General features: G+C 34.8%; 1 protein-coding gene across 4 annotated transcripts in view; it reads right to left on the reverse strand.

Moving 5' to 3' along the window:
• Window positions 1-15,694, reverse strand: part of TBC1D32 (TBC1 domain family member 32) — a 193,854-nt gene that overhangs the window by 149,369 nt on the left and 28,791 nt on the right. For all 4 annotated transcript variants that reach the window (XM_089921967.1, XM_089921968.1, XM_022555523.2 and 1 more), the window contains 7 exons: window positions 14,137-14,262; window positions 11,262-11,340; window positions 11,032-11,135; window positions 10,879-10,940; window positions 10,181-10,325; window positions 7,752-7,811; window positions 983-1,073 (listed from right to left, as the gene is read on the reverse strand). In XM_089921967.1, coding sequence (XP_089778093.1) covers window positions 983-1,073; window positions 7,752-7,811; window positions 10,181-10,325; window positions 10,879-10,940; window positions 11,032-11,135; window positions 11,262-11,340; window positions 14,137-14,262 — 667 coding nt within the window. The remainder of the gene's footprint in view (window positions 1-982; window positions 1,074-7,751; window positions 7,812-10,180; window positions 10,326-10,878; window positions 10,941-11,031; window positions 11,136-11,261; window positions 11,341-14,136; window positions 14,263-15,694) is intronic.

Consider the following 15,694-nt stretch of genomic DNA (forward strand, 5'->3'; position numbering starts at 1 on the left):
GGGCTGGGAGAGTGGTAGAGGGAAAAAAAAGCTAGATACAACATTTTAATACTAGAGTAGAAAAATTTATGAATTTACAGATGATAGAATATATATATCAACTTATATATCTTTTTTGTCTCTCGAAGTTCTGGCTTCTGTACTTTCTCCTCTACTACAAAATACTTATCTATTGAAACCTGTTAATAATTGGTCTTTGACCATTTTCCTTGAGTTAAGAATTTACTCAGGGATAAAGAAAATTATAAGATATCTTCATATTCTCAAAGAACTTAATATTTGCTTAGAGAAGTGACATAAAATAGAATGATAAAAGACATCAAATTCACATGGCAAGTTGTGTGACATAAGCAAAAGGGCAATAAAAATTCACACTAGGCAAAGGAAGCTTCCTGAAAACAGTTTATTCTTTCACAGTAAGATTTATATCATTGTAGGGGATTATGGATAGTGGCAGCTGGAGTAGGAATAACAAAGTATACAGGCACTGGTATGCCTTCTAAGACAAGATTCACTTTAATCAATAACTAGATATGAGATTGGATAGATATATTAGGGCCAGATTATGAAATAACTAGGATATTTTAGCTCAGACTGAGGATAAGCAGAGAAGAATCACAGAGTGGGGTGAAGTGTCCAATAATAAGACAGTATTTTATAAAACAGAAACTTTCCTCCCACTAAAATGCATAAATGGCTGATACATTCATTCTTTCTTCCTTAGTGTATTATTGCAGCATAACACACTAGGACATACACCGTGGTATGAACTGAAGAACTGCAGATGGTAAGATTCACTACAATAACCTCAAATGTAGATCGGCTATAAAAAGTCATCATTATGGTATATCTTAAATTTGTGGAAAGTATTTTATATTAGCAAAAGCAATCTAATTTATCATGATATTAAAAAATAAATTACTAAGTTATTTTTATTAACAAAATTTACCATTTTTAAAATGTAACAAAATATCATACTTACCACAAGGCTTTGAATGTCCCAAAACCTCATCAGCTTTCATGGTCTTACACAACTCAAAGTACTGAACACACTGCTGAACTGCTGTAGTTATCTAATAAAATAATAGCTTATTAATTCCAGAAGTTTAAGTCCACAAGTCCATGTATTAAAAGAAGTTAGTCAAGGCTATAAAATATGCTGGGAAAATATTTAAGAAAAATGTTCAGAAAATCTATAATAGCACCTTTCCAGGCCATTAAAGCTTAGTCTCCCCAGTTACATTTTAACTATGGCATCATTCTGGGAAACACAGAAAATATTTGTAAACCAACAAATATAACATTGTCACAATGTTGGTATCTAGGCAAAAATACAACTGTACTTTACATTTTATAGTGAAAGATGCAAAAATTCTGGCCATGACTTTAAAAATTATCTTGCCAATATCCCCAGTTCCCTTGCCTTTGAGTCTTTTCTTCCTACTTAGCCAGCAAAATGTGAACTGGATCTAGCCTTCATTTCTACCTTAGATACCAGAATTGCTAAAAAACTATAAAAAAATCTCAACCCAAAGAACAGTCATAAAAATTGACCTCCAACTTCTATACCCAGCGATTCTCTGTTAGTCTTTATTCTACCTCCTTCTCCCATTCTCCTCAAGCAGAGATATCTGATCTTCTCCCTTTCTTCTGCACCTACATACTTCCTGTAGATGCCCTCTCATTCTAACCCTCGAATAAAATAGAGGCCACCAGTGAGACAAGGAGTGATAACTGTTAGATCTGGTAATAAGAAGGTTTTTGGTGACTTTGAAAAGACCATTTTCAGGGGAGTTTGGGGAATAAAACTAACTATAAGGAATAGGAATGGAAAACATAAAGGCAGCTATAGTATAATTTTCATTTACAAGAAGGCTGGTTGTAAAAGAAAAAAATGAGTAAAACATAGGGGTGGGATCTTACAGTCAAGAATGAATTCCTCAGGTTGAAAGGATACGGTCATATTTAAGTAAATAGAAAGTCTGACTATGCAGGAGAGAAAGGATAATTGACAGAAAGGTGTCTAAGAGCAGGAGCAGCTAGGACCTAAGTGGAAGGAAGGGTTAAGCTTTAGATGGGAAAAAGATGGAGGTTGTGTGGATAGAGGCAAGTTCATAACCATGCAATCAAGGAATTGATAGATTTCCTAGTCTCATTCATTCTTATGGCCTCAGTTTCATGCAAAAGAGTTAACAGGGCAGGATTTCTATCATTAGAAAGGCCTGCTTACAAGGTTGGTCCTTAACCAGCATCTGGGAACTTGGATTTCAGGAGCTTCCCCCCATTCTAAGAACTGTACCTAAACTGTACAATGTGGTTTATGCTGAACGTCTGTTTTCCTTCTGGGAATGTGGAATTCCTGGTATGTAGCAGGCAGAAGGTGCCAACATGATTAACCCCCAATTTAAAAAGAATATGGGCACTGAGTCTCTAATGAGCTACCCTGGTAAACAACATTTCACATGAGCGGTCACAATTTGACACTGGAGAAATTAAGTGGAGTCCTGTGTGACCCCACTGGCAAAAAAGACTCTTGGAGGCTTATGCTTGGTATCTTCCAGACTTTACCCAATGCGCCTCTTCCCTACACCAGTTTTGCTTTGTATCTTTTTTCTGTAAGAAATCATATCTGGGAGTACAACTATGTGCTAACTCCTATAAGTCCTCCCAGTAAATCATCAAATCTGGGGGTGGGCTTAGGGAACCCCCTTCCATATCTATGTCTTATCTAAATCAAACTTTAGGATCCAGATCAATAAAATGAAACTTCCCCCCAGAAATCTGGATCTCAAACTCGATATGACCAAAGAATAACAGACATTCAAATGAGTAAGTCCTCACCGAAACCCCTTTCAAAAAGCCAAGTCCTCTAAAACCCACACTCTAAATACAGTACTCCTGAGTCCACCCATTTATCCCAATACACTGTCATAGCCTTAATTCATGTTTCCATCATCTTTTGCTTGGATTACTGCAAAGCCTCTTAGGGGAGAAGTATTGAAGTAAAAACTATCTCCACCTAGCACCTTCAGCCCATTTTCCAAATTTTCCAAAGCCCTAATATATTACTTCAGTACATGAAAATCTATCAGTGGCTCACTAAACCTCCAGAATAAAGGCCAATCTCCTAAATTTGACAATAAGAACTTTTTAATGATCTAACATTAGTCTTATTCCTCTCATCCTCCAGATGTCCCCCTCTGCAGCCACACACACACGCACAGAGAAATACATTTACCTGTGTAAAAGTCTGTCACCAAAAGCCAGTTCAACATGTGACCAGTCAAATGACCAATTCATTAAAAGCAAATCCACTAAAAATCTCACCAGTCAATGCACACCAACTGAATTTGAAACACATTCAAACCTGAAATTAACAACAAACTCATTTTTATCTGCAAAAGGGAAAGGGCTTAAGATTCCCCTTAAGTAGCTCTTTCCTATTTTTAATGGAATTATGAGGCCCTATCCTGCCTCATACATGAATGAAACAAACTGAGGTCAACTGGCACAGACCCAATTTAAAGCATCTAAGAACTTTTCAAAAAACATCATCCACTTAATATTAGCTTTCAGGGAACTGATTTTCAGGAAATTTCTCTAATACTAATTCACATTTCTCTTAGCAATCTATGTCCAGCCATATGAAATATGTGCAGTTTCCAAGTGTACTATGTGTTTTCCAATCCCTAAAGCCTTTAAACATGCTATTCCCATGGCCCTGAAATACCTTCCCACCACTACCTTAACCACCACCCCTCTTTCCCAGAATAACACCTATTCATTAATAAAAAAATTTCCCACTATCCTTGAAAATGAGCAATTGTTCTATAGATAAAAACCAGAACCATATTTCTATATAACCATGGTTAACAGGTATCTAGAACAAGTTTAAAACCTTGTTAATCATGACATGTCAACAGATCTCAATGAACATACTTTTGTAAGCAAACCAATCAGTTAGCCCCTTTCTTCTAAAAGTCAGCCAACAACAGACACATTCCAGGAAATCTACAGTTGGCATGAACTCACTCTCACCTCTGAAAGCCCAACCTGAGTTCCAAGTTTTCCCCGAAATTTTATATTAACAATCTGCTTTGCCTAATTAAGTAAGCAATAAACTCAGTTTTATGCATTGTTTCAGATACTGAACTGTGGTCTTAACCCTCAATGATTCTGGAGCTTACATTGAGATTACCTTGAGGATTCTCATTTGGCATCATTCCATGGGGTCCTCGAAGAAGAGTGTTCACTGGGTCCCCAAGTCCCATACTTTGATAATCCTTCAGATCTGCCACCACGTGAGTCTGTCTCAACAATGATCTAAGCTTCAACTTGCTTCACTGAGTTCTCATTGCTAGATTTTATTTTCCTTGGATTTGCAATGAAATAGGTCTTTGTACAAAGTGGCCTTTTGTTTTGGAGGAGCACCATTTGGTCAATAGTTCTACTATTAACCTGCTTATTCTTCTGTGTTCATTTTGCTTTTGTTGTTATTTGTAGACTCTGAACTCCTGTCTTCTTTTGGTTTAGCTTGCATCTACTGAATATATAAAGGAGTGTTCATAGGAAACAAAAGGAGGCACAGTCCAAAAAGTCTCTAATCCAGTCAATCCAGTCCAAGCCAGCCCTGAGAAGAGTGGCTACCAGCAACAAACTCATGCAAAGGCAACTGGTCAAACTGCCTTGGGACTTCTACAAAAATTTCATGAGGACACTCCCTGACTTGTCAATTCTTGAAAGAGGGGAATCAATGATCATCATGTCACCAATCACACAGCCCCTCCCTAGCTTCTGCTTAGTCGGAACCTGAGACACCATTCATAAGCACACACTTTTGCCCAAAAGTACAGTGATCTGTTTCATGTTTGTCATGAGTTTATCTAAGGTGCAACCTCCTTGACAGAACTACTTCCTAGATGAACTTACTCTTAAGATCCTAATTCTTACACATAAATTGATAAATAGCAACAAAAAAATGACTTTGAAAAACTGCCATTATGGAGAACTTTTGATGTGACAAATATACTTGAGAGGCTCTAAAGAATTAGAAGACAAAAGAACAAATAGCTTCTCTGAGAACTCAAAGTACTATCTCCAAGATAATCTTTCTCACTCTTTACTTTACTTCCACTCAAACCTTCAAAGACCCATTCTTCCTTGCACTCAGTTCTACTCACCTTTATCTTCACCACCCACTTAAACCCACTTCTGTTCCTTCTACTCCTTCCTGTTACTTCTTACACGTGCTATCTTTTATTTGAGAAGGGGTAACAATCACAGAAAAAGGTACATCTTAGAAGAGAGACAGTCACATGATATAATACCCCCTTTAAATTGCAGGAGCAAAAAGCAGATCTAGGGCTTCCCTGGTGGTGCAGTGGTTGAGAGTCCGCCTGCTGATGCAGGGGACACGGGTTCGTGGCCCGGTCTGGGAAGATCCCACATGCCGCAGAGCAGCTGGGCCCATGAGCCACGGCTGCTGAGCCTGCGCATCCGGAGCCTGTGCTCCGCAACGGGAGAGGCCACAACAGTGAGAGGCCCGCGTACCGCAAAAAAAAAAAAAAAAAAAAGCAGATCTACAGTAGGTAAATTTAAATATTAAAGAGTCAAGTTGAGGGTATAAAAAGCGATTATCCTAAACCTTAGGAAAGACAAATTTGCTGTAAAATTCAGTATTTTATTTCATACTTATTCTCCTGCACTAGGAAATATGTACCAGCCAGCTCACTTAACTGTTAACCCCTAAGATTGGCGAGGCAGGGTGGGGGAAATATAAAAAACAGTAAGGTAGGGAGAATTTAAATAACCTAGCTGTCAATATTTTTTTTAAACGACTTTAAGAGGGCAAGAAAAATAGGAAACGTACTACATAATAAAGCCATTTCAGAAGTCATTCCCTTAAGGGTAAACTGGACAAAAGATTCAAATTGTTAAAAATAATAGTTATGCTGATAGCCAAAATGCTTTTCAATCGGTACAGATATTGCTTTAAAAAACTGATAGCACATAACACAAATTATTTGTTGCCCAATGCTACCTACTGAAAATGTCATATATGCCACAGACAGAACAAACTGCACAAAAGAGTAGCCACTAACCCATATTACTTTTAAATTTAAATGAATTAAAATTAAAGAATCAATTTAGGGACTTCCCTAGTGGCACAGTCATAAAGAATATGTCTGGCAATGCAGGGGACATGGGTTTGAGCCCTGGCCTGGGAAGATCCTAGATCCCAAAGACAAATCCATGGAGTGGTCCAAAGTTCCCACCGCAGATATACAAATTTTTTTTTTTTTTTTAAGATATACAAAATTTGATCTTCAATTCTGAAAGGAAAATGGGAACAAACACACATGGCATCCATTTTCCCCAATGTTTCTTTTCAAAAGTTGGGTTTACTTTTAAAATTATACACACACACACACACACACACCATTAAAAAAAATCTCTTGATATTTTGGTAAATTTAGGAAAGCATTAAGAGAAAATGAGGTTTAAGATGAAATCTCATGCAAGTTTGATTAATTATGAACATGAAATATTTGAACAAGTTGATAGAATATTGAAGTTGATAATGAAGTAACTATTTGTAGGCTAAGAATTGATTATAGTATAATTCACTTTCCAAATAAGGAATGGATTTTAAGAGTTAATCTACAAGAAACATTTGAAATACGTCCACTAGGGCCTATGTCATACCAACAGTTATTTGTATGTCAAACCATAAGAGGAAAAAAATTGTTCTTGGCTTTTTCTCCTTTTTCTATTCTAGCAAGATCACTCTAGGCTCATATGGCAGCAACAAATTTCCAGTTAAAATGGGAATGAGAGAAATGTGGAAAGACTTTCAGTTTCTCTAAGGATTTTTAAATACCTATTACCTCTACAAATAAATTCCCATCCTAATATTCAACATCTCCCTCTTCTCCATTCTGAAGCCTAATTCTCAAACACAAAACAATTATTATTCTCCTTTCAATTTATGTTCTACTGCAGTCTTCCTAAAATTCACAGTTCTAGGAATCGTTCCCTTTACCTCACTCCTCAACTCAAGATTCTACCTAACTACATAGAACGTATTTATTATCTCAAAGTCATATTAGTATAACTTTAATTTCACAATTTTCATGTTTGTCAATTAATTGCTAGACTTGCTGATTTCAGTTCCTTTCAGTGCCCTAACGTGTTGTTCTACTAATAGCAGTAAATGCAGAAAATGTTATGAATATATTTTACAGTATTAGTTTATATTTAGTGTAACTTGAATCAATTTTTGCAAGTACAAAAGCATTTACCATTCTGAATTTTATCATGCAACTTTCAGTTAAAAGCATGGGTAAATTTTATAGAACAAACTCCCCTACAAACAACTGATCTGAATTAAACTATATGATAATATTGGGTTGGCCAAAAAGTTCATTTGGGTTTTTCCATAATGTTACAGAAAAACCCGAGCAAACTTTATGGCCAACCCAATACTTAATATGGCTTATCCCAAAATAGCTAGTTACCAGCCCAATTTACTATGAAGTTATATATTTCCTAACTGTTATCCTGACAGTGTTTTAAGTCTCTACTATTTATCCCTTTATGTTCACAGAATGGTAGTTTAAAAGTCACATAAAAGGGGGACTGCTTCATTATCCGATATTAATTAATCACTCAACTTTGCACATTCAAGTTATTACATCATATATCTTTTTCTGATAATATTTCTCAAGATAAGAACAGAAATATAGACTTACCAGAGATTTATATTTCTTTTCAATAAGTCTTAGTACTGCAGTTCTGCTGTAATATGCATGCTAAAATTAGGAGTAAAATGGTATTTAATATTCAAGCTATACCATTCAAAATCTATTTTTCCTGTAACATTTCTTTAACATAAATTACACAATAACTTAGTTTAAATTATTGTAATCAGGGTAAAACACGTTTTTCTAAGTACAATGGATTATGAGCATAGCAGTCATAAGAATGAAAATTATATTAAAAACTGGAGCATTTACTGACAAACCAATAGAAAACAATCTACCCCTCAGTTGTGTCCAGTTACCATGCTAAATTACTTTAAAACCAAAAAAAACCCATGTCTGACTACCAGTGTATGACAGAGCCTAAAGTAAAGATTAAGAAGTGAGGGCGAGGGAGGTCGGGGGAGGAGTCACAACTCTCACAATGAAGAGGGTACTGTACTGTTTATACACGCAGAAATCTGCCAAGGTTGAAATGCTCTGAAGGGACAGTATCTTAATCATTCTCTGCCAGTCATGTTTTAAAAATGATTCGAAGCGCCAAAAAACTCTCTCCTTAGAACTAATCATGGATGAGATTCAAATATGATTTTTATGCATTGTACAAAGGGGAAAATTTACAGGAATATTACTTATGTTCGATATCATTAGCCTTCAATGTAGTTTATTTTACTTTAAAAAATTAAATAATAGTCTGTAAAAATCTATCAAAATTCTGGGGAGTAGAATTTAATTAAGTGGGGTTTGGGTTAATTGAGGGTTAATCAAAACCCTGTGTGTTTTAACCCTTGTAGCTTAAAATGTTTTAAAAAACCATTAATCTTTTTTTCAGGTTTAATAAGAGAAACATATTGACTTACAATTAAACTATTGATCATGTTCTAAAACGAAAGCCTCATAGTACATCCCTTAGACTGGAGTTGACATACCACAACCCTCAGGCCAAATTCAGCTGCCCCCTGATATGGTAAACAATGTTTTATTGTAACACAGTCACATCCATTCATTTATATATTACCTATGGATGCTTCTGGGCTACTGAGAACTGAGTAGTTGCAACAGAAACAGGACAGCCCACAAAGCCAGAAATATTTACTGCTTGACCCTTTACGTAAAGTTTGACAACTTCTGCCTTAGATGAGTGGAGGAGAATGTGATAAATTTTAATAATACTAGAACACACTTGGGGAGCTGATTTAATAATTTTCCATTGGTTAGTTTTCCTGTAATGTGCATCATTCTCTTAAGAATCAAGCGCTGACAATAAAAATGTTAAGTAAAAAAAAGTTAATTATAAACAGAATATGATTTGTTAAAATTCACCTGTTTAGGTCTTTTTTAAAGCATACAACCACATAAAACAAAATCTTAATAGCTGTTATCTCTGAGTTATAGAATTAGAGAAATATAATTTTACTTGTGCTTTTACATATTTTGTATATTGTCTACAATAGTGGTGTAATTTGATAATCATAAAAAAGAAAAAGGTCAAATGTCAGATGTGAGGAACAAAGGGTTCAGGTAAAATTAAGTTGAGCAAGCATTTATCAAACATATACTATATGTAGGCCAGGTAAGTGCTAAGCACCAAACAGAATTATGTTTTGGTTAACTGGGCATTATTATACAGTCTAGATAAAAGGCAAAAAAAAAAAAAAAAAAAAAAGAAAGAAAGCCATCAGCTAGATAATGTCCAAATCGTGCTGAGCAGTAAATGAACATGTTGCTGCTTTGCTTTGCATGGTTTGCATAGCAAGTCATGGTCCCATTCCCATCCTTCCCCACTGCAACAAATACAGGTTGAGAGGGACAAAGATGTAAGAACACAGGCCAACACAGCTATGACTACTGCCAGACACAGACCACTCTTATTCAACAGATGAGGGAGGTAACAGTGTAAGAATCTTTTAATAGTAGTTTCAGTTCTAAGATAGTGATCAACTCCACAGGAGGTCACCAGCATTCAGGCATTAGACACATTTTACAAACTGCAATTTCATTAAGTGGCAAATGAAGAGATGTTTTCAGACCTCTAAGCCAGAGAAAAGTGAGCATTGCACCCTTATGTTCTACCACATCTGCTTAAAAAATTCATAGCTTTTAAACTAAGACATGATTTTGGATAGGTCATCAGTTTAATAGATTCAAATGAATTACCATTAAAATCCTTTTCTGACTCTGTCACCTAATAGGTAAACCATCTTGAGCAAGTTACTTCTCTATCCCTCAGTTGCTGCATCTGTAAAATGGGATAATAATACCACCACCTACATCATAGATTGTTATAAGAATTAAGTGAGTTAACACGTGTAAAAGTGATAGAACTCTTGGCACACAGTAAACATTCAAACAGCAGCTATTCTTTGACACAGTAGAGCAATACACAAAGAAAGGTAGTAAAACATTCCGTATTTCCTTACCATCCACTTTTTGAACCACACAGCCTTGGTATCAACCAATGCAAGAAAGTATATCGGATCCAAAATCTTTTGTGAGACAAGATGGTTTTGATCATGTTTAACTGATAATAAAGACAAAGTACTCTCCACAATTTCTTCCATATACCTTAAAGTTTGGGAAAGAAGTGATTTTTAGAAAAAAAACAAATGCTATATATATGTAATAGTGACATTTTATATTTATGGAATGATAAAGTAATAGGTAATCTTTAGAAACATTTTTTAATATTTCAGTAAATAGCAGGGGTGAAATTCACCCCCAGTTTTCTCTGCTCTAAAAACTTATGTTCTACTTCAACACTGGCTGTCCAAATTTAACTTTCCTTTTTAGACCCACAGTTACTCTTACAACCTTATTAAAAATCTTAGAACTAAAAAGGGAAAAGTTTAAAGAACATTCAAGGAACTTGACCAAAGTAGCAAAGACCAGTAATGAAAGAACCTGAAGCTACAACAGCCTCTTACCTTGTTGTGATAATTAAATGGTATAAAATGGTACTTGCATAGAGCCATTCACATAGCTAAGTAAAAAACATGAAAAGCTAAAAAATAAGCCTTTCCCAACCAGATAAATCAGTTAAGACCGTCTCTACTCTCTTTGAAATGTATATGGACAGTAACACTCCTAATTTTATACGGGCATAAACTAGGGGGCTTACTTTTCTGGGTGTCGAATCCAGAAAGATGGAGCCTCTTTCTGATATTGATTTAGAAGACGAACCTATAAAACAGTGCATAACCGTTCTCAAGAAGTTAGAATTCTTAAATATAGAATTAAACAGAAATAAAAGCATATTATAAAAAATGAATACCTTTTTAAGTAAGTGGATCACATTAGGATTAGTTATATCTATGCCAGTTGTAAGAGTAGGAATATGATTTTCTCTAGAAAGAAAGTATAACTCCAAATATTTAGCTAAAAAGAAAATATAAAAATAAGGTTATAATACCATTCATTCACAGTGCTTTCTGAAACAGTTATTTCCTATCCATTTTCTTAAGTACAAACTTATAAATTTTAAAAATTATATAATAAACATACCTAAGCTTTTATAAATTTCCTTGGTCATATGTAATGGTGAAAGTGTAAACGTCTGTGCATAGAATTTTAAAATCCGGTCCTATGGAAATGAAACAAGATTTGTATCCAATATTCTTTCATCATCTATTTTTGTAAGAATCGTTTTCTACATAGTAAAAAACTTAATAAACACAAGACCATTCAAAAATTTCGGTAGAAATGTAATTAAAATGGCACATTCTTGTGTTGGTTGGCAAAAAGTAAAGTCAACCAAAACTAAGAGTCAATCTAATACAGCAGTATATTGTAAAATCTGGTAATAGCAGATACAGACATGGGGAGATGGGGTGAAGAAAGGAAACAATATAATTTGTTACAATTTGACACAATGTAAAGGAGTCAAAGAAACAGTCGGAGTACTAAATGTAAAACAAAACAAACAAAAAACCCCACTCCTTTCCAAATCCACTATTTGTTTTTGTTTTAATTGCTCACATAGGAAGATTAATTAGATTGTTAGGACTTCAATAATTTTGCCTATTCCCAAGAAAAATATTATATTCCAAAATTTTACATTATTAAAACGTAAAGTAGAAACTACCACAATGTAAATGAATTAAATGAGATAACAGATGTAGTCAGTCCCTGACACTCGTAGGTACCTAGAAATGACAGCTTATCATTTTAATTATACCAACTTTGATGGGATTGATCCTAACCGTGAAATTCAGTTTCCCATTAAAAAAATAAAATTCCCTCAAATGATCTACTCTGAAGAAAAAAATAACCTTGACTATATCAAATATTAGATGAATACACTTACAAACAATGGTTACCCAAGTGACTAAAAATATATTTCAATAACCCAAGAGGTTCGTACTGAACACAGGATATTAAATACTTTGGGAAGTTTTCATATTTGCAGCAATTGGTAAGTATTTGTCATACTTTTCGAACACTATAGGCTTCACTCAGTTACATGTAAGAGTCCTTTAGAGCAGCATTCCCCAACCTTTTTGGCACCAGGGACCAGTTTTGTGGAAGACAATTTTTCCACAGACAGGAGGGCGGGGATGCTTAAGGCCATAATGCGAGCCATGGGGAGCGGCAGATGAAGATTAGCCGCTCACCTCCTGCTGTGTGGCCCAGTTCCTGGGGGCTGGGGACCCCTGCTTTAGAGTAGAGAAGGAAGAAACAGAATCAAACTCAAGAATTTGGGTAAAGCATAAGTTCTAGATGAAAAGAACACCATGCCTTGTTTTCCATTCAAGTTGATTGGTTTCATTACCATTTCCCCTCTACGACAACGTCTTCCAGTTTTATTGCCTTAAGTATCCACACTGACTCTTGCTGAACATAATGGACAAATCAGGCCACTTACATTGACCCAGTAAGATCTTTACCATGTTTATAAAAGGAATAAAGGAAACCTATTAGACCACTATTATGTCTTTAAGAGGGAAATTTACAATTTCCTGTTAGAATGTCTTGAAATGTTAAAAGATAACCCTGAAATATCTTTCCCCTTTGAAGTTCCTGAATCCTTGAGTTTTTAGAGAAGTCTGCCTCACCCTCTGGGGTTAGTATGGTTGAACTGCATCCAGGTATTGGGTAATTAAACACCATTTTCCCCCTTATAAAAACAACAAACCACTTGTTTCTAAACCACTTCTGTTTACCAGTATATTTTCATTGATGGAAGAGCAATTTTAAGTAGTAAAAAGGTACTGAGTTTTATTTTTATTTGTATTAACTGTTTACTGTCTGTCTCCTCTTCTAAAGTTCTATGAAGGCAAAGGCTTCTGTCTTGCACAGTGTTCCCAGCATCTGAACTAGAATGATGTACACTGTAGGTATTCAGTGCATATTTGTTGAAGAGCTGGAAAAATTTCTTTTTTACTAATACCTTTAAAAATTCTATATAAAAAAACCTTATCAATTTTAAAGCTAATGTTTTTCTTCACTGACACATCATTTATGAAGAAAAAGACACTTAAAAAAACCTAGTTTGGGGGACTTCCCTGGTTGTCCAGTGGTTAAGACTCTGTGCTCCCAATGCAGGGGGCCCAGGTTCGATCCCTGGTCTGCGAACTAAGTTCCCACATACCACATCTAAGCCCGCGTGCCGCACTAGAGAAGCCCATGCGCCATAACAAAGACCCAGTGCGGCCAAAACAAATACATATGTACATACATAAAAAACCTAGTTTGTAGTAGTTTGTAGTTAAATGTGATGCTGGAATACAGTCAGGATTTTTTTTAATCCCATATAATTACTGCACTTTTTAATACAATCTTACTTTTCAACATAGTATTTCTGAGAAGTCATATGTGAATCATTTTTTTTATATATATAAAATAACCCTCTACTGACTAACTTTACAGTTTGGGGAATTTTCTACATTAGTTTTATAATTCATCTCAATTATCTTCTAAAGTGTTAGCTTTACAGTTTTCTAACTTTTCTTTTTAAGCAGGGAAAATGCTTATTAATCCTTTAGAATAAATTGTAATCATTGTAAGTTCAAGTCTTCATATATCATGAATTCTTTCAAAAACACACTCTTTCTTTTAAAATATTTTTCTTAATTCAAAAACATTGACACAGATACTTGGATATCCCTTTACAAGATAAAACAAAATGCATAAACTAACACAGTCTATTATTTGGCAATGAAGTATGACACTGACCAACCATACTTTGAATCTAATCATGACATAGTAAGTTAATTCCTTTAAAAAAAAAAATCTTGACAATTCAAAAGCTGGAGCTGAAATTATATTTGCGTTACTATTAAATATTTGAGCTACTATTAAAGAAAATTATATTCCATTTGCTCCTAGAATAGTAGGAAAAAAACAGGAATTCTTAACACTTCTGTAAGCAATTCCTTACACTAAATACAGGATCAGGATCTGAAAGATACACTGTCAGTTTCTCACAGAGAGTGGTCCAATTTTCACAGTTCAGTACATCAGATGGAGGAGCTGAACATAACGTTTGCAAGGCTTCATATCTCACCTATAATTTTTTAAAAGAATTTTTATTAATACTCAGCCACCAAAATAATAGCAATTCTCCAAATATTTAACAAACATTGAAACGCAGAGTCTGGATAACTGCTCTAAAGAGCCAGTTGAAAATCAGAGGCCCTTTTATAAAACAATTCTTGATAATTCATTTTTTAAACTGTTAAGCAGAGAAACTAGTGTTTTAATTTTTGCTTTACATAAAATAACCTAACTATATTAGGAGATTCTAGGTCACACATCTAAGGGGAAGAGAAGGGATGGTAGCCAAATCTGAATCACCAGAATAAGGTATTCCAGTGTCTCCTCCATAGACTTTCCTCACTTGAACAGACCCCATACGTGGTCCTACAGTTTGAGGACTCTAATTCTAAAACACTGCCCAATTATGTCCCTAGTGAAGCATTCCCATTCTAGGATATATGAACAATTCTCACAAAGCAATTAATTTGAACTTCTTTGCCGCTACACCATATTTTCTGACCTTCTAACCACTGAGATAGGGGAAAAAAAGTGATTCAGCAATGTGATGCAAAATTGAATTTCTGAATTTTCACAGAAATCTTATTAAGCATTCTTCTCAAAATTCAATCAGAATTCACTCAGGACAGTATGACCCAAGGGACAGCAGTGGCAAATAGCTCTACTCCAATCATAAGTGGAGTAAAGCTTCTCCCCCACTCACTCTCCAACTAGTGAGTAATAACACACTGATTCCAACCTGTTCCTCAAAATTTGGTTGTTCCTCAGCTGAAATAACTGAAACCTAGTGAGGGGGAAAAAAAAATGAAGAGTCAAAGAGCTAAGACCTTAGGACACCAAGCACTCTGAATGTGTCAAGGTGTCAGTTTTCAGGGTGTCAAGTTTTAGGTGAAACAAATAGAATATACATGTGTTTAAAATGTCTATATATTCATATGAAAAACTCTTAAATACAATTTTATTTGGGATAGGCATTAGGGGGACTATGAAGAGAGTTTAAAAACAGTAAGTAAATTTCTCCTTTTCAGTTAATTTTTAGGACAAAACTCCATTAACAATTTACTATTTGCAGAAGTAGAACAAAGACTTCTGAACAAGTATAGATTTCCAAATAATCCACTTAAACTAAAGTCAATAATATTGTTATCATATAAAGTCTGGTCCCATTGCCAATCTGTCGAAACATTTACTAAAACCTAGAAAATAAATCAGAATGTGAAATGCTGAGAGGAAAAAAAAAAAAATCAGTGGGAGTAAATCATAGCTATTCACTTAATTTAAAATGAAAAGTTGAAGAAAAACAACGTATTTCAAAAACGAGACCAAATGGCAAGATATAACAGATGTCTGAGGTACTTCAAAAATCCTATAATTTTCTATTTCAAGTGAAACAGACTGACTTTCAAATGAAATAAAACTTCATAAACAGTAATTTATACAAT

Source organism: Delphinapterus leucas, chromosome 12 (genome assembly GCF_059928025.1).
Source record: "Delphinapterus leucas isolate spDelLeu-1000000601 "Yukka" chromosome 12, BTC_Dleu_Yukka2, whole genome shotgun sequence".
Lineage (NCBI taxonomy): Eukaryota > Metazoa > Chordata > Mammalia > Artiodactyla > Monodontidae > Delphinapterus > Delphinapterus leucas.